This window comes from Pelecanus crispus, chromosome Z, assembly GCF_030463565.1.
Source record: "Pelecanus crispus isolate bPelCri1 chromosome Z, bPelCri1.pri, whole genome shotgun sequence".
Lineage (NCBI taxonomy): Eukaryota > Metazoa > Chordata > Aves > Pelecaniformes > Pelecanidae > Pelecanus > Pelecanus crispus.
This window is the reverse complement of record NC_134676.1, coordinates 10,394,793-10,413,799: the sequence shown is the minus strand read 5'-3', so window position 1 is coordinate 10,413,799 and position 19,007 is coordinate 10,394,793. Positions and strand designations below refer to the sequence as shown.

Below are 19,007 nucleotides of genomic sequence, written 5' to 3'. Positions count from 1 at the left end.
GACCAGGCTGTGCACAACTCCTCCTGAAGCTGGACTCCAGCCCAGCTCCGGTTCTTTCTACAGTCAGAGCACTCCAAGTCCAAACCCTTTCATTTGTAGGCTGACTGCTGCAGAAGACTGTTTTCCATTATTTATTGTCTCAGCACACAATTTTGTAGGATATACTCGAATTAAAGTGTACATGAACTGTATAAACAACGACTAGTTGCCTAAATATTACAGTAGGGTAAGACCCCATACACTAGCCTTAATCCAAGAATCCCCTAAAATTGCCAATGCTCATGGCATGGTAGTTCAGCTGGAGGTGCCTGCTGTGCTTGCAGGTATGAGAACAGCTCCATCCCTCCCTACAAGAATAGTATTTCCTACAGCATTTAGATTTAACTGTTCAACCATGAAGCTGACCTTTAACACCAACAGCTAGTTATGGCTAGAGACATTTAGTACCTTCAATACTTCCAGAAGTTTAAGGAAGTAGAAAGCCTTCTCACATGCCCGAGAAAAAGATTATTTAAAAAACACCTTACCTCATAGATGTTGGGGTGCCACATTTTGGTCAGGAATCTGAAGGTAGGTGGTGAATATGGATAGTCAATAGGAAATTTAATGTGAGCCTGGAAAAAGCAAAATATTTTAGTTATAAAACAGAACAAAGGAAGAGATCCACAAGCCACCATTACAGTGAAAAATTGGAAAAAAACAATTTCAATTAAGGCCATTAAATTGTTCATTTTACATACCAGGGCCCATGTGGCCCCACAGTATAACTCTACACAATTTCTTTTGGGCAAAACTAACTGAACAAGAAAAATCTACACACCAAGACTGACCTGGGCTGGTAACGCTCAGAAAACAAGCCAAAAGGCATCTACCACATCCTAACTCTAAAAGCACTATCCAACAACTGTTGTTAAACAAGGGTAAAATAGATTTGAAAATCAAGATACTACTGCTGTCTTTCTGGGTTCAGAAGCAGGCTAAAAATGTTTGCTAAGGTGAAGAGATCTGTTTTACATTTGCTGGTGCAAATATTTTAAATTATTCTTTCTGTGCAGAAAAACATTTGTTAGATACTTGCTCTACTGAGATCCAAAGGTTTTTTGCCTTCCTTGTGCAAGAGTTAGGCTGGTCCATCTACCTGTGTTTCTAATACTACATTCCTTGCCACCACAAGCATGTCCCAAGTCTAAATACCATCTGGGTCTGTTTAATAAATCAGCACAACCTGATGAACCAAATATTGATGGGCGATGACAGCAAACATTACCTTCCAGTGCCTCTGAGGTCAGCAGCCAGCTGTGGGGCAAGACTCTCAGAGCAGAGTCAGTTGTGGGAAGACCGCAGAGATCCCAGCACTCGATATCAACTCCTCTGTGCTGTCCTGCCATTCACAGTAGTCAGAAAAGCCAGCCAGCTGGAAAGAGGGCTGAATCTGGACTGATTAAGTGCCAAAAACTCTCCCCTCTGAAAGGCAGACTCACATACTGCTTGCTGTGCTGTGGAGCACAGACCCTTCCCTTGGCATTGCCCAGCCCACCAAGAAAGTGCCACCACCAGTCAGTCTAGTGTGGGATCTCCAGAAAAGCATCTCCCGGTCCCTGCACCACAGCCAGGCTCATGTGAAGCTGAGAATGCAAGAAGAGATCCCAAAAGCAAGTTGCACATGGTGAGAGCAGAATCCCAGAGCCCCGTCCACCTTAAGCATCCAACCATGCCACTTGGACACAGGGTGATGACCTTCTTCAACAGGACAGACTATGGGAAGTTTTATTGCCAGAAAAAAGCAGGCAACCAAACAAATTGGATTACTGAGTGATTACTTAATCACTTAACCTGGCTACAGTTTTACTTATAGGTCAGCATATGCCTTTGCCCTGCAACCCAATTTTTATGGGGCCAGAGTGCCAAGTAGCCAAGAAAAGAAGGTTTCCTGTTCACCTTCATGAAACAAATTCAGCAGCTCACATGGCTTTGTTCTGCATGTGCCAGCTCATGATATGGACTGTATGTGGGGATGTTACAGTACCACTGAGTCCTCACCCCACAGTCATTTGCCATGGCACACTCACAACCCAAAGATTTATGATCCACTTAAACAATCCTAGGCCACAGTTTAAGGCCAGTTACACAAAGAGCACTGCTCCAAGAAGAGCAAGCGAATGCCTCTTGCCATCACACCATCGCAGAAGAGAGCGGCTGCTGCAGCAAGGACATGCCTGGCTCTACAATATGCCACCCTGCACTGGGAGCAGAGCAGAGATTTACCCAGTGCAGAGCAGATTCACTTCAGCTCAAGTGCTTGCATCGTGTAGCTGCAGATTCCTCCGGACCACTGGGGTTTTCCCAGGAAAGCCCGTTCCTGTGCTTACGTGCAGTTTCGTGAGATCTAAGACATAAAACAGCCCAAGGACTGAGATCAAAAATGCAAGAGACAACAAAACTCAGGGTTGAGCTAGCTACAAGATTTCTTGGCAGAACCTATGTGTCTTCTACACACATATAGTTTCTAGGCAACCAAAAAAAACATACTGCCAGTAATGTACCAACATTACCATGTTTATATCCCACTTACATGGTCAAGGAGCTGAGGAAGCAGGTCTCATTCCTCTCAGTAAAAACCCTGCTCTCAAATTGTCTAACTCTGAGGGTTTTGTCTCAAGACCACCACTGCAGAGGCTGAGCCTAGAGCACCAGTTATGGTCTCTGTATATGATGCAGACTCATACAGAAGCTGTAGGATCCTGGAAGACTATTTCAAACTTCTAAATCCTGTTTTGCAGCCATAGTTCTTTAACAGAAAAGAGCCTGCCTGCAACAACAATCATTATGGAATTAAATAAAGCTGGTGTTTTGCCACATGAAGGATGCCTCTTGAGCTCTGGTGCCAGAAAATACAACTGGAGAGAAATTAGAGAAACCTTTCCTTCTCATGTGGAAGCAGCTGAGACCCAAGCTTCCCTGTAACCAGTCACATGTTTAGAGAAATCAGAGTCACATTAGTTGTTGATACGCCATTTCTAACCAGCCTGTAAGCGTTTAGCACAGAGATACTGTACTGGAGCATAAAGCAAGTGAAGCCTCTCTACAAATGTGATTTGAGAGCCAAAAGCCACCAAACTAGGAAACCCCGCATTACAGGCAGGGATTTTTTTCCAAACAAAAAAAACCACATCACTTTCAGGTCCCTATGTTGAGATCATTCAGAATTTGAAAAGTGAAACCAAATGCTTTTCCAGGCATTTCAACTAGGTCCCAGAGAATTACTCCATGTCTCTTCTCTAAGAGAAGTCATGGGAAATTATGTAAACCCACTCACCTCTCACTGAATGCTACGTTAGTTTCTGAGTGGGTTAAGCAAGCCAAGAATTTCCAAGACAAGCTGCAAGACTGCTTGCAATGATGCAGCAACAGCCACAATTACAGGTTGTTTTTTTCACTAAAAGCCCAATTCTAAACATGTTAAGAGACAAAAAGACCAAATTAGGCAATAAACATTTTTTAAATAAAGCAGTAGCTCACAGAAAGGTTCCTCCCTTACAGTTTCACTGATGGAAGGCAAATCAGCTATCTGAGCTTATTTCTGGTAAGTTCAGCCAGGCACTGCTAGGTGCTAGAGTGGCAGAGCTTTAGGGCAGCTTGTTGTTAGCTCAGTTACAGCCAAACTAATTTGGGAGGACTAAAGATGCAGCTCAGTCCCCCGTCTACAAGTACCCAACCGTTACTGCATTCACCATGTGTTTCACTCCTCTAGCTGAGCTTAAACTGAACAGAAATAATCCTGTTTTAGTACTCTGATTCTAGCCACCTGCTCACCCCAGCTCTTTGACACCATTGAATATACTCAATAGCCAGGAAGGTGGAGACAGTCATCAACCCATTCCCCCCCCTCCCCAATTTATAACTAGTCATGCTTACAGTCCCTAGAAAAAGAATAAACTCTTCTGATGTTACATTGAATAGACCAGCCTGGCAGAATATTCAGCCCTTTACAGGCATTTACAGTTACTGCACAAGAACTTCAACCACTAAGTTACAACATGAGACATTTTAAGCGTACTGCTACCAGCATGGTCAATCTGTTTCCTGTTTTACTGCCTTGCTCCCTAGCATCCTTATTAGCGACTACACTTCAGGTCTGTTATTTTTCTTCTATTTGGGTAAGGCAAAGCCACAGTGAAATCCATGTATGCCAGAAAAATAAAGTCTTATTAGATAGAATGCTATTTGACTGAAAATACAAACCTAATGTTTCTACCAACTGCTGAATTAAGTCCTGATTCAGTCGCTACAAATAACTACTACAGTGACATTGTTTCTGGAGATCTTGCCATGCAGTTGACTCACAAGCTTTATGCAAGCCCTATGAAAACACAGCATCAGTAAAACTGAGCATCTTTTGCAAACTGTATTTAAGATCAGATACAAAGGAAGTATTTGAGTTTTTAAACTGCTTTGTGCTTTTTTGTAATTATCTGCTACAGCCAGCCCACAGACAAGCTCCTACCTGTGTGTGCAGGTACCACCAAAGTCTCTTACAGATCACCCACCCTGCCCCGGTAACAGTTACAGCATTTGCAGACAGCACAAGGCCTTCTCATTTTTCTTTTTTAAACAGGCACAACCAGGCTCCTCACTGTGCACATCATCACTTCCCGTAGCTGCACACCTAATGAATGGCTCCTGCCAGCACGTTGCTAACTACGCTGCACAAGCAAGACAGCAAGAACAGGAACTACAGACTACTACTACTAGGTTAAGTGTTAATATCTAATCCCACAAAATGCCCTTTACTGCTTCTAGCGCATCAAGCATTTATACAATTCATTTAATGGATTCTCCTCTTCCACATTAAGCCTGGATTAGTGCATGTAGTATTAAATACTATGTGCTGGAAAACACATTCAGTAGAGGTCAGCAGTAAGTACTAGCAGCCTGTTTCTCACATCAATGAGATTTAAAGCACCTTGATAGCATCCAGCTTCAGAACTGTAAAGCAGCTTTAAAAGCTAGCCACATTTGTGTTGTCAACTATTTGACAAAGTAAAAACCAACACTACTGCTTCAGCTCCAGATACTACGACTTAGAACATCAGTAATTTCTTGTGGCAGAGCTGGGCACTATCCTGGTAATTTAGTCCCAGTTCTGGCCTCATTTCCGAGCAGCACCATACCAATGCATATTGACATTCATTGTGGTTTTAGAGAACTAGGACCACATCTCTGATCCAAGTTAGAAGATGAGTGACCAGGTAAATTAATTCGTGTGAGTCCTGAAAACTCCCTTACTGCTGCAATGGCCATATGAACATGAAGAGAATCAAAACCCTTATAATCTGTATTACCTGCACTGTTTCATATGAAATTTTAATCACAAAGACCTGAATGTGAAGAGTGAACTAGATCTCATAGAAAGGACATGAAGCTTCTAAACAAGAAAGAAAATAAGAGCCACAAGTCAGTAGGCCAAATACAAATCAAGAAGTAAGGTTAACTTACAAAATCAGAGACTGGTTTGACAGGCAGGAGCCCATTCTTGTTTCACACTAAATCAGATCTTATATACACTTCTTAATTTAGTTATCTGGGACATTACTAAAAGCTGTTGTTTCCAATGGAAAATTCCTCTGATATAAACGAGGTTTCCTTTTACCAAAAATTCTTTTAATAGTAAATTGTTGTTAAATATTTCTGTCCATGTACCTAACGTTCATAAAGCTGGGACTGCTGTTAAGTCACCCAACCTGGGCCAGAGCAGCAAGCCTGCAATATGATGGTAAAAACTACAATTACACATTTAAAGAAAGGGCTTTGACCCACATACTAGCCTTTTGATCCTTAGATCTGAAATCAGGACTAACAGTAGACATGAAACCAGGGTTGAGCTGAATGACAGAGGAAGGGATTCACTACAGCCCTATTAAGCTGGTTTGCATCCAAGCTCCTGTGCTCTCATACTTTCACATTCCTGCTGCCTGGGCCATCTCCCAAGGGATCGGAGTAAATAAAACTGCTCTGAACAATGATATTAGAACAAGCATTGCCTGGAAACCAAACCATTTTCTAACATTTAAAAAAAAATCCTTTTGTTTCCTTGGAGTAAAGTTGTCTCCCTTTGATAAGCTAGAAGTTCAGTCTGGAGGTTCTAGTCTTCATGCTGATAACTGCTTGTGGCAGCTGCCACTCATCTGGACACTGAGTTAGCCTGCACAAGTCAGCTGTGTTTAGGATCTCAAGCAGTTCAGCAGTTAGAGAAGGTACTTCTTTCTTGCAGTAGGTTTTACTGCAGGGACAGTTGATGGTATTGCCCAGCTAATTGTCCTGTTCAGTCTGAACCATGCAACAACCACTTTGGCTCTGGCTAGAAACACTCATTGTCAGTGCTCTTGAGCCAGGGAGCATCCAGCTCCAGACAGGGCGGCCATTAACACTCTCATGTGGAGAGCTTGCTGGGGAGAGAAAACTGGTGACAGGCTGGAAGCCCAATAGAAATTTCCCTTGGCCAGAGGCCACCTGCACCCTCCTGAAGCTGTTCCCCTCCCCAGCTGCACAACCAAGCACAGCCCCACCAGCATGGGGCCAGGTGCCCATCCCCAGCTGTGCACAGGTCAGTCCTGCAGTGCCCATGGTTTCACAGAGAGGTTTTTCCTGCCTCAGCTCTATGTCCCAGGCTGATACTGGCAAAGCAAGAGCATTTCCAGACACGGCTAGACTTCTGAACTCCTTAGTATAAATAAACCCCTAGACACAGCTGTGTTACTTTGACAGTTTTTTCCCAAACCTGCAGGTCAGTGTCCCCAGAGCTCACACGAAGGAGTAGATTACAGGAGCACTCACCTGCATGAGGCTAACAACTGCCAGGTTCACTTCCATCACTTTTATTGTCAGTTTGACTTTACACGATGCTACAGAAAACATCACTGCAACAGCTGCAGGAGATGTAGCATCCCACAAGAGATACTGAATTGGAAATAGCAGCATCCTGAGCCATCCAAATATTTCTTCTATAACCTGTCCATTTTCACACAGTTTTTGCATTTGTCTGCCATCTCATCACAGAAAAGGCAACTACCAGAAGCTATGTAAGACCTAACACCAAACAGAACTATTTGGTTCTCTTCCCTATGGCAAGCTACCAGCCCAACAGTTTTGCTGAGCTTCAACCACAGGAGATGAGCCCTGAAGCGATTTCAGATGCCCACACGAGAAAGCTAACATCATACTGAGGTTTCTGTATTTTCCTGGGAATTCCCATGCTGAAGTATTACCTTATTTTGCCCCCAATTCAATCTTCACTCCAGGATCAACCCTGATTTTTAGAGAAAAAAAAAAATTAAGATTGAATATATTAGAGATTGTGACAGGCCAGATGCGAGGAAACTTCTGCCATCACTGAAGGCCTCGTGTTGAGATTGTGCTCTTGGGTCTGATGCCTTCTGGTTGCCCGCAGACTGTACACGAGTTGTACGGCTTGAAATCAGGCTCACTGGGTGCGTGTTATGCAGAGAGGCTAGTGTGTGTGACTATGTTCTGGGCAGAAACAGATGACTCAGTTCTTATTTATATCTGTACAAACACATTGGCTTCCCCCTTTGGACAAAATAGGAAGAATAACTCAAAAAGTGTGAAACTTAAGTCTCCCTGTAGTAGCTAATACTTGCTGAAGGAGCCAAAGATACTTGGCAATACTGCACCTAAAGTTTGTTCCAAATCACACATCTCCTCTTAGGTCTTTGCTTTAGAGGAGAAGCTGGCACTTGAAATAGTCCTACTGTATAGCTATTGTATAGCTGAGGATGCTGGTACCTGAACTGGTAAAGCTCCAACGCTAGTGCAGCTATTCTAGAAATGGTTTGTGACCACTTCAGAAGACGCAACTCTTTCTTTTTGCAAAAATAATGGAGTTTTGCTGGAGCAGTGGCAGAAATATTTGAGGCTGCTTATTCAAATTATCATGTTACATTACTGGCATCTCTGGCAGCATATGTGGAAGTCCTCCAGTTAAGCGTGTACAGGGTTGGTACTCTGAGCACCTGCCAGGCTTCAGGGTCCAGAAGATTGTCTCTCAAGAGCTGCGTTAGCCTATGACATCTTCAGCATCCTGTTCATCTCAGGTTTTGAGCTTTCATTTCCTGGGTAAGTAATTTACTTTCTTGAAGCAGATTTACATACAGGCATGTCTATGGAATGGTTGAGCATGAGAGACTATGATATACTTCAGACTTACCCTGGTCATTTCTATAGTTTAATTTGCTCAAATGCAAGTGATGAGGAGCAAAGTATATCCTGGTTTCACAGCATTTTGCATCGAGCTTGACAGAGTTTCTATAAACTCACCTATTCATCCCCCATTTGCATACTCACCAAAACACAGCAGATTGCTTTATTGTTCAGTGAAGCAAGCCATACCATTTGCAGCTGCTGAGTGAAAAGATGTCCAAGCTAGCTCAATATACAAACACTGTTTCCTTCAGCCTGTTTTAACTATTTTTAGACAATTCTTTAAACAAGCACCATTCATGAGTCAGTGAATGACTAATTGCCTTGATTCTCTTCATATGCAAGCTGGGCTGCATGAAAGAGGAAAGCTCTCCTCAAGGGACAGCCAGTCACATGTTCTGCTAAAAACACTGGGCAGGTCTTGATGCAGTCACCTCTTTCATAAGCAGCAACGGGAAAGGAATATTTATAGCATTGTAAGTGTAAACCATAGCACTGTGCTGCAGTGTTACACAACTTCGCCTTTCTCAGAGCAGCAGGCAGCAGTTCTTCTAGCAAGACTTCTCAAGCTGGCATACCAGCCTTTATTTAAACAAGGGATATAGGTTTCTAGAAACTGAATGGCAGCACCTAGGAACTGCAGTCGAAATCTTAGCTATGCTGGCTGCCACACAGAAGCTAACTTAGCACTTAGGCTGACCTGCTACTTATTTTTCAGCCACTGCATTACTGATCATGAACCCTCCTGTTTGGAGCTGGTCACAGGCAGTAAATCTAGGCAGACACAGGTAACACTTACTCAGCAGTAGTAAGCAAGTCTGCTGGGGTGTACCACTTGAAACCAAAGAGCTAAATACAGCAGCCCCATCTCCTAGTGTGGAGACACAATCAGCATCGCATTAGTCTAGATTTACAATCCTACACTGATACAACCAATAGACCCAGTTTGCAAGTGTCTATAATCCTGTATGAGCCAGTGAGGTCCGATACACCTGTATTGACTGTGAAAGCTGCCTCCCTGCCCAGCATCCTCCAGTTCACTGCAGGAACCACCAGTCAGAAGGTATTTGCTAGTGCGAAGCCTATGTTTGAGACACAAAAGCACATTTTCACATGATTGCATAATGATGCGCCTGTCAGCTCCATTATCACAGGCTGCTTTAAACAGATCAAGTTTAAAGTTTGAGCTAAAATAAGTGCATTAGCTGATACATACCCATCCTTGCTCCTAAGGTTATTGTTTCTACGGTAACACGTTTTCAGTGGTTTTTGCTAGGGAGGAGCCAAATGCAAGAGGCATTCAGCATTCTGTCATTCTCTACCTCTTTTCACCCCTGCCTTGTGCTTTAGATGATCTGGAGCTCACAGCATTACAATCAGTGTAGCTTTACTCATGAGCAGCAATGACTTGGTTGCCAGTAAACCACACTGCAAGGAATGAGAATTAAAGAAAGATGAATCCAAATCCTTGTTTTTCAAAACAGGACAACCCCCCCCAAATTCCACAATATTATTGAAGTGCTAAAGTCTCAATTTGGCCTACTAAGGAAAGGGAGCCCAGTTCAAATGATATAGTTAATTAATTTAATGACTTCAATGGCTACGCTAGAACCATCTACAAAATGGTTGTTCTTGATCATTAATGTACAGATGCTTAAGACAACATCTTTCAGGCCAGATGGATACAACACCGAAGTGAAAGCTAGCATTGATATTTCTACCTATGTTTGAACTAGTTGCCATGTCAATGACTAATGAACATCTCAATAAAGCCAGAATCCTCAGTTTGCTGATATATCTCCTGAAAGAGCTAGCAAAAGGGCACAAAACAAGTTGACTCATCTGCAGTGCAGCACAGATATTTAAGGTTTATAATTCTGATAAAAGCAGAACCAGTGCAATCAAGCTAAGCTTGGTACATGAACAAACATCTTTGAAATTCAAGCTTGTATCTAATTTTAACCATTTATATTAAGTTTGAAGGCATACAGGGTAAGAGTAGCAGCCAGAAGAACCAATTCAGACTACTACAGGTCAAGAGGATTTCAATGTCAAGACAGAAATATTATGAGACAGATGTAACATGAGAATACAAGCAAGGGATCTGATCATTTGGATGGAGAAATCTGGATCTTGTGGGGAAGTCAGAGGAAACTTGTACAATTGTGCGACTAAAAGCAGCCCTTAAACAGCTCTAACACTATGCAGTATTGCCTACCAGTACCAAGAAAGGAACTGGAGGGAAATTAAAAAATTATTTTCTTCGTGTATTTAACCATGTCATAGATATATTATTCTTGATTTGAAATGGCACATCTGACAACTTTAGAAGAAATCTGTGTGACAGATAAGTGATCACCCATAAGTGGCATACCAGTGAAGAGAAGACAAGATCTATGGTAGATAACAGTCTGCTTTCAGTGAGAGCTGGAGCATGGATGAAGAAAAGTCTCTAAAACACAACAGTGGGGGAAAAACACAGAGCAGTCTAAGTGGAGCAACAAGATAGTTGCTCCACAAGCAGACTGACAGTAAGAGCTCTTGCAAGAGGTGCTGCATCTGTGGGTATGGAGATTTGTAGGAAAAGGTGATACCTCAAGGAAAAAAAAATAGAGAACTTCAAGACAGAGCAAGTTTTCTACTGTGAGACATCACTTTCTACGAAGACCCTTCTGGTGAATTTTGGATATTTTTCAGCTTCACCCTTCCTTTTTAAGGTCTTGAAGTTTAAGAACACTAGCTGAATGCTAGAGAAACAGATAATAATAACCTTCTAATAGATCCTCATGCCTATGCCAGTAGCCATACAGCACCTTCTTATTTTGAAGCCTCCACAGAAAGAAGTCACACTGCTTTCTTTCAAAGACTCATCTAAAAGCTCCTCTACTTTCTAAGTAATAGGCTCATCATATGTAAGTATCTGTGACTAGAGATCACTGATACTTAATCTACAAAAACACAGTGTCTCCAACAGCTCCAGTATGGTGCTCCACCATGCCGCCACACTCAAATTGTAGCATCCACATGGTCAGTTTGGGAACTGGATTATCTCTTACTTCATTGAGAAAAATGACACCCACACATCTGCAGAAAACTAGGACCTGAGCACACGACTTGATTGCTTGTACATGGAATAGGCTGAGGCTACCAAAACCCAGGAATGGCAAAGAACAGAAAATTCATCCTTATTTGTACGCTAGCCATGATCCCACAATGATACTCTTTCCTATCTTTAAGATTAATTCTTGAAAACTTATTCTTAATGTTGTTAGGCTGTTTGATCAGAGCCTGTATCTCCGACATACTGCACCTGATACAAGATGCCTACACCCTATCAAATTACGATGCCATAATAACCAGTTTGCAGTAAGAGTTGACAGTGTTTTGAGAATACAAGCGTAAGTACAGCTCTGTCATGGGAAACCTACCCCAGACATACACAGAAGTGTCTGAACCCTAAAATAGTCTGTGTTGGTAATTATAGCCTTATCTATGCTGGGATAAAATATGTTGATGTTAAAAGAAAATTATTTACCCACACTCATTATTACAAATATTTTTATGCTTGTTTTTTCCAGTTACTAGCAAGCAACACTACAAGCTTCTAGTCAACACCGCTTTAAAGTTCATCAGTGGTTAATGATCAGTAACTATTTCAAATTGATGATTCAGGTTCAACCATACCATCAAGAGGATGACATTATTTTGATTTTAAAAAATTAATTCATTGCTTGTAAAGAGGTGTTACTCTGACAGATTCAGACATCTGCATGCTAGTTAAGCATGAGCTGCTTCCTGACACAGAAACATATCCAAAGCATGACTTGGAGGAGCCTCTAGTGGTGATAAGGTAGATGTGACTATGAATTAACAGATGCTCAAGTATAAGCTAACAGCCTTGCTGGTATTCACACTAGCCTACAGATGCATTACTCCTAGTCAGGTTACTAGCAATCAGCATCTGAAAGCCACACACATGCTTGGTACCAAGTACAATGATTTAAATAGTGCTCTACCTACAAGTTTTACCTTGCTGATTCAATAAGGGAACAAAACCAGCTTGCTTCTTGTCCTCTTCAGCTTGTAGGTAACATTTAGCACATAAACTGAATAAAGAATTCTGAAAGTTTCCTAGAACAGGGAGCAGTGTTCATACCTGATTTTTGCACCAAGTTACATAGTGACACAGATCACTATTTTTAAATAAATTGTGTCTATGCACATGGAAAGTAAGGCTGTTTAAGATTTGGACTGCAGGAACACATCCTTTGAGCAATCTTACACAGACATTAGAGCAGTATCTTCCATAGGTACCAAGACTGGAGAACGTTTTACTGCTGGAAAGGACTTTTCCAAAGCATGAGCTTTGACAGTATCAACTGAAAGCAGTTCAATTTGCACTCCACTAGGCAAGCCTGAGAGCAGGTATCATTAACTACACAGTTTCTCCAACCTTGCAACCTTTGTATGAAGCAGCCACACTGATGTGGCACATAAAAACTGAAAAGGTAGTTTCACTCTTTCAGGAAGCCCTGAAACATTACACTTTGATAAGCATTAATACTGATGTACCGCTTTCTTTAGCTTAGCACAAAAGCAAAGCAAAAACACCCCACATCTGGCAATTTGCTTGCATCCACCCACATACCATTCAGGTCCCAGTAAGAGCCATTAAAGAACTGGAGGACTTAAAGGCTCATCTGGCATCAGGTACTGAACGAAACAGCCAACTTTTGTTGGCAGTTAAAAGGTTCAGACACTGAAAAGTTAATTATGTTTCAGCACTTTGCAACAATTGCAGATTAGACACTGTCAAAGTACTTCAGAGGTTTGGTTTTTAGCAGCTGAAAGATTTGTCTGGCTACAGGTCTCTGTCTTCCTTATGACTCCATCTGATATGCAGAGTAAAATTTCCACCAAATCAAATGATTAACAGAATTGATGTTTAAATTTTTTTTCAGATGCTACCAAAAATTATACAGCTGTCTGCAAACTAACTTAGCCATCTACACATGATCAGTACATTTACAGTAATTGCCACTTGTAAGGGTTTGCTTTAGAAGACATGGATATTAATAAAACAAAAAGTATAGACCTCAAGGCATTCTCTGCCTAATAAATAATATATAAAAGGCCATACATCATCATATATTATTTAAATTACAAATAAATATAATAAACCATGCTGCTGCATGAGATCTCTGGATGAAAATTATACTGCAAATCGACTAGAAGTCAAATACAATTTCTTGCCCCCCCTCTATGTAGTCTACAAAGCTATACTTTTACCTGGCTCTGATTACATTTCTGGATGGAATTAATTTCCTAAAAAAACCCTCAGAGTTCTCCAGATGCTACTGTGGAGCAAGCATGCAATGACATGCATTTAAGAGCTCTGTATGTCTTGGCAGATTCTGGGGGAAGATCACAGTATGGACTGGGATGGGAGAACACTGCAGAGTGACCAACAGGAGTCATCTGTTTTCCTCTAGCTGCTTTATTCTGCACTTCTCTCACCTGTGTTTCTGTACAGGAGCAGCTACATGCTGGAAATTTTAGTCTAAGAAAAGCCTTATGCTATAAATAAGTTTTCAGTTTTAAAAGTATTTAGCCATACAAGGGGCAATAAAGGAACTTAAGAGCTCACAAAAAGCCATCTCAGGTTATGCACCCTGTCATATCGCAAAGAGTTTCAAGTAACATGTGGAGGAAGTACCTGCACTACAAGGGTGGTTGCACAGGGGACAGCTGCAGCAACCATTCCAAGCACTTTCCCAGAAAAAAAAAACCCACAAAGTTCCCTTTGTTCTTATTCTTGGGCATTCAGCACTATTCACTAGAACCACTGCTCAGTCCCTCCTACCCCACCTTGTCCCAGTTTTCATAGCCTCTAAGGAAAAGTGTTTTCAGCCGAGCAAAGTGGTGTCCATCAGAGACTGCAATAGCAGTAGCCTTCAGTGGCACTGAAGGCAGTCTGGGAAGTTGAGTGTCAGATCCAAGAGCCTCCCTTGCTCCCTTGTATCAAAAGGGTTATGTATTTCCCAGGTCAGTACAATTTGCCTCCACATCCTTCCAACCCTGAACTGGCCCTGTGAAACAAAGATTATGCACCTCTTAGGAACAGCTCCATCAATGCCTATAAAGTACGTCAAGGCAGGATTTTGGCCCATTGCAAAGAAGGATCAACAGCCAGTAACCTTGGCCATGCCACCATGCTCACTTTCTACATCAGGCACGTGAAGAGCTCAACCAAGCAGCACAACTGTCTCTAAAGGCATATTTGACCCTTAAAATTATTCGTGCCCGCTCAGCACTGTACTGATTTATATCCAACATTGTTAGCCCCAGTGCAATACAGAATATCCTGCAGTATGTCCAAAACTACTTAGCCTCTAAATGTCCCACTGGAAGTATAAGTTTACACCATGCTATTTGAACCTTAAGTCCAACAAGCTTGCTTTTTTTCATGCCAAACACTTCGAACTCAACAACTCTCAGGAGAAAACAGAAAGAGAAAAAGGAGAAAGTTGTTCAACAAAATGGCATGTTAATGCAGCATCTTTTCCTATGCATCAAACCCGTGGACAAGTAACATCACTAGCATTCATTTTAATGTTCACACAAGCACTACCATCTTGAACTTGTTAAAGAAAATCCTTACACTGCTCTTATAAATGGACAAATTTCTTGGAGTATAATAACAAAACTACAATCCTCCGCTTTTTTTTTTAAAAAAACACTTTAGTGCACCTGAACACACCCAGAAGCAATGCTTATATTTTAATATGAACATCTCCTTACTAAAGATGCTTTGCAGTAACAGAGGAGCTCTCCTCCCCTGCATAGTAATAGCTAAGCAATCACACAGAGATAAGAGAATCCCTTTTAACTCCCACTTTGCACCCACCTATTAGTACAGTCATGAATACCTACTTTAATAGGACTGCCTTCAGAGCTTTTTAAGAAAGCTTAATTATCACCTTTGGCATCAATAAGGTCAGCAGAAGTTGGTGCTTTCTGAAATCTGCTGGAGAGCAAGACAGCTCACTTACCACTGTCACATGAATTTAGGAGGGGAAAAGAAAGCCATTACCATCCCAGGAAGTAGCAGAATCCACATATAGTATCTATGACATAAATTATATATGTTTTTGTTTCAAGTCAGATTTAGAATCAGAGGAAGCGAAAAACCATTTCTCAACAAGGATTTCCCTCTCCCAAACAGGGTACCTTCAGCTACAGACTTCTTCACACTGCTGCTGAAGGACTTTAAAGTGTATTAACTTTAGTCCATTATCCATATGACCAACATTAAATATATGCATTCAAACCAAACTAGGTTTTAGCAGTAGGGTAAGGATCTGTCTCTCAAACCGTTTGCAATTCAAGACACTCAATACAGTTCCAAATTAGCATACTATGCTTTGAAGTTTGGAAGAGTCATCGCCCCCACCCCCAAATTACCACCACAAATGGCAAGAGATTTCCTACAAATTCCTGTTACAGAAAGTATGCAAGTTCTGTTCTGAAGGTTACTGTTCAGTATTCACTATGTGGAAAGAGAAGCTCTAAAAAATATCACTTTTCTTCAAGGGACCTTTTGATATTCCCAACATTTGAAGTGCTCACATCAAAGCTTGCTAAGTTTCAGCATCAGTATTAAAGTAAGACAGCATACAACTCATCTGAGTATCAAACAAAAATCAGAGTGCTTGACAGGTTATCCCCAGTGTCTCATTTTAAGACAGACAACATTTACACTAATACACAGCATTGTCAGGAATCCTTCCTAACAGGTTATTGAGAGCTACACAAGTAGATGACCTGCATCTACCATAGAAAGCAGAGCAAATTATGAAGATGCCTGCCTTTGACTGCATCACCAGTCTTCAACTTCATGTGCTATGAAATAAATTACTTTATATTGATTTTGCTAATCCTTTCCAAATATTGTACACTTCAAACAAACCTGCAATGGAAGTTGATTAGACAACAGTGACAACGTAGTCAATGAGTCCAAGAGCAAAAGGGGAACAACATCTAATCCATTCACAGCTTCTGCTCCAGTATCCCAGGAAACCAGCTGCAGCTGCTTGGTTCAACTTGTGTACTATGGCAAAAATGTCTGCAATCCAGCTCTAATAGCCAGCATTTCTACAACTGCTAAGTAGTGTTTATAAAGCAGAGCAGCAGCTCCTCTACAGAATCTGGAGCACGAACTGCACATGCAAAAGCATGGTATGTCTGGGGAGTCAGGGCACTCCCACCTCAGCAATGTTTTGGCTAGGTCACCAGACACTACACAAGATTTGCAGACACATCAGTATAAAACCAAGCTTACTTGCGCAGAGCTGCCTAATGAAGTAAAGGAGCATGTGATGCCAGGCCACTACAAGATTACAGGCTGGATGGTCACTTGGTTCCCTTCCTTGGAACCGATCCCAGCAACCCCTTGGTCATCTAACTCAAGAAAACTTCCTTAACTCCATGAAACGCATTTAGCCCTTCCTCAAAGCATCTACTGTAAGGTTTTCTACCTGGTAGTATTTAGTTTTGTAATTTCAATGTCCTAACAGCCCTGGTCTCCTCCAACTGAACTATTAGGTCATTAGCTTCTAAAATACTCTAAATAGCTTAGAATAGTCTAGAATCCAAATTTATTTCAAGTACTATGTGTGCCATTTTAGTCTGACACTTCATAGGCTTGAAGCATTCATCTGTACAGGAAAGATGCAGTGAAGACACCAAACTGACTACCCACACTCCAGAAGTCAGCATTTAGACTCCTGGTTTCTTCTCAGAGGATGCTTTCAGAAAGCTGCACTTAGTCCAATATTATTTTTCCAATGTGCTACACAGTTCAAGTGATACTTACCAAGCTCTGTTATAATGCAAAATAAAAAAGGCTGTGGGGGAAATTAAGATTCACAATACTAACTGAGAAATTCAGTGAATTATCTTCCTTCTAACGTGAAAGATCAGAAGTACTAAGCTGCACTGGGTATTCTCAACCAAAATGCTCTGCAGAGACCCCAGGGGAGCCTCTGGTGTCCATCTTCAGGGGACATGCTGCCATTCTACAAATTAGCAGGCCAGGCAGATGAGATGTTGAAAGCAGTTGTTCGCACAAATGCCTATAATCACTTACAAGGGATGACCAAACCGTATTTAAAGCCTTCATTTTGTTGCTCCCCACCAAAATAGACAATGCAAGCTCAGGTGCCTGAAGTTTTTTATTAAAACATACCAGGCAGTATCAGGGACAAAACAGTGGACTGAGCAGACACAAGCATTGGTGATTTAGTGCATAAATCAGTACTGGGAATGACAACAAATTACAACATGACAGTTTGATTCAAATATCAGCTGTTGGAAGTAACTGCATATTAGTGCCAAAACCAGATTTGGAGATTTTTCAAGCTCATTTTCCATGCAGTCACCTTTACTGTGCTGTAGCATGAAGAATCATAGAGTCATTTAGGCTGGAAAAGACCTTTAAGATCAGCATGTCCAACCATTAACCTAGCACTGCCACGTCTACCACTAAACCATGTCCCTAAGCACCACATCTACACATCTTTTAAATACCTCCAGGGACAAGGACTTGTGGTTTAACCCCAGCCAGCAACTAAGCACCACACAGCTGCTCACTCACTCCCCCTGCCCCAGTGGATGGGGGAGAGAATTGGAAGAGTGAGAAACACTCCTGGGTTGAGATAAGAACAGTTTAATAATTGAAATAAAGTAAAATAGTAATGATAACAATAATAATATAATAACAACAGTAATAATAATCTACAAAGCAAGTGATGCACAACACAATTGCTCACCACCCGCCAACCGATACCCAGACAGTTCCCGAGCAGCGATCGCTGCTCCCCGGCCAACCCCCCCCCAGTTTCTATACTGAGCATGACACCATATGGTATGGAATAGCCCTTTGGGCAGTTTGGATCAACTATTCTGGCTGTGCCCCCTCCCAGCTTCTTGTGCACGTGGCAGAGCATGGGAAGCTGAAAAGTCCTTGACTAGCATAAGCAATACTTAGCAACAACTAAAACATCAGTGTGTTATCAGCATTATTCTCATATTAAATCCAAAACACAGCACTATGCCAGCTACTAGGAAGAAAATTAACTCTGTCCCAGCCAAAACCAGGACAGGTTTCAAACACTTCCCTGGGCAGCCTGTTCCACTGCTTGACAACCCTTTCCATAAAGAAATTTTTCCTAGTATCCAACGTAAAACTCCCTTGGCACAACTTGAGGCTGCTTCCCCTCGGCCTGCCACTTGTTATTTGGGAGAAGAGATCAACACCCACCTCACTACAACCTCCTTTCAGGTAGTTGTAGAGAGCGATAAGGTCTCCCCTCAGCCTCCTCTTCTCCAGGCTAAACAACCCCAGTTCCCTCAGCCGCTCCTCACATGCCCTGTGCTCCAGACCCTTCACCAGCCTTGTTGCCCTTCTCTGGACACGCTCCAGCACCTCAATGTCTTTCTTGTACCGAGGGGCCCAAAACCGGACACAGTATTCCAGGTGCAGCCTCACCAGTGCCGAGTACAGGGGGATGATCACTTCCCTACATTATTCCTGATAGAAGCCAGGATGCTGTTGGCCTTCTTGGCCACATGCACACGCTGCTGGCTCATGTTCAGCTGGCTCATATTCACCAACACCCCCAGGTCCTTTTCGGCCAGGCAGCTTTCCAGCCACTCTTCCCCAAGCCTGTAGCGTTGCATGGGGTTGTTGTGACCCAAGTGCAGGACCCGGCACTTGGCTGTGTTCAACC

At 42.0% G+C, this 19,007-nt stretch overlaps 1 protein-coding gene across 1 annotated transcript in view; it reads right to left on the bottom strand.

Annotated features, from left to right (window-relative positions):
- Positions 1-19,007, bottom strand: part of LOC104032729 (ubiquitin-conjugating enzyme E2 R2) — a 55,029-nt gene that overhangs the window by 13,364 nt on the left and 22,658 nt on the right. The window contains exon 2 of the mRNA XM_075726054.1: positions 528-614. Coding sequence (XP_075582169.1) covers positions 528-614 — 87 coding nt within the window. The remainder of the gene's footprint in view (positions 1-527; positions 615-19,007) is intronic.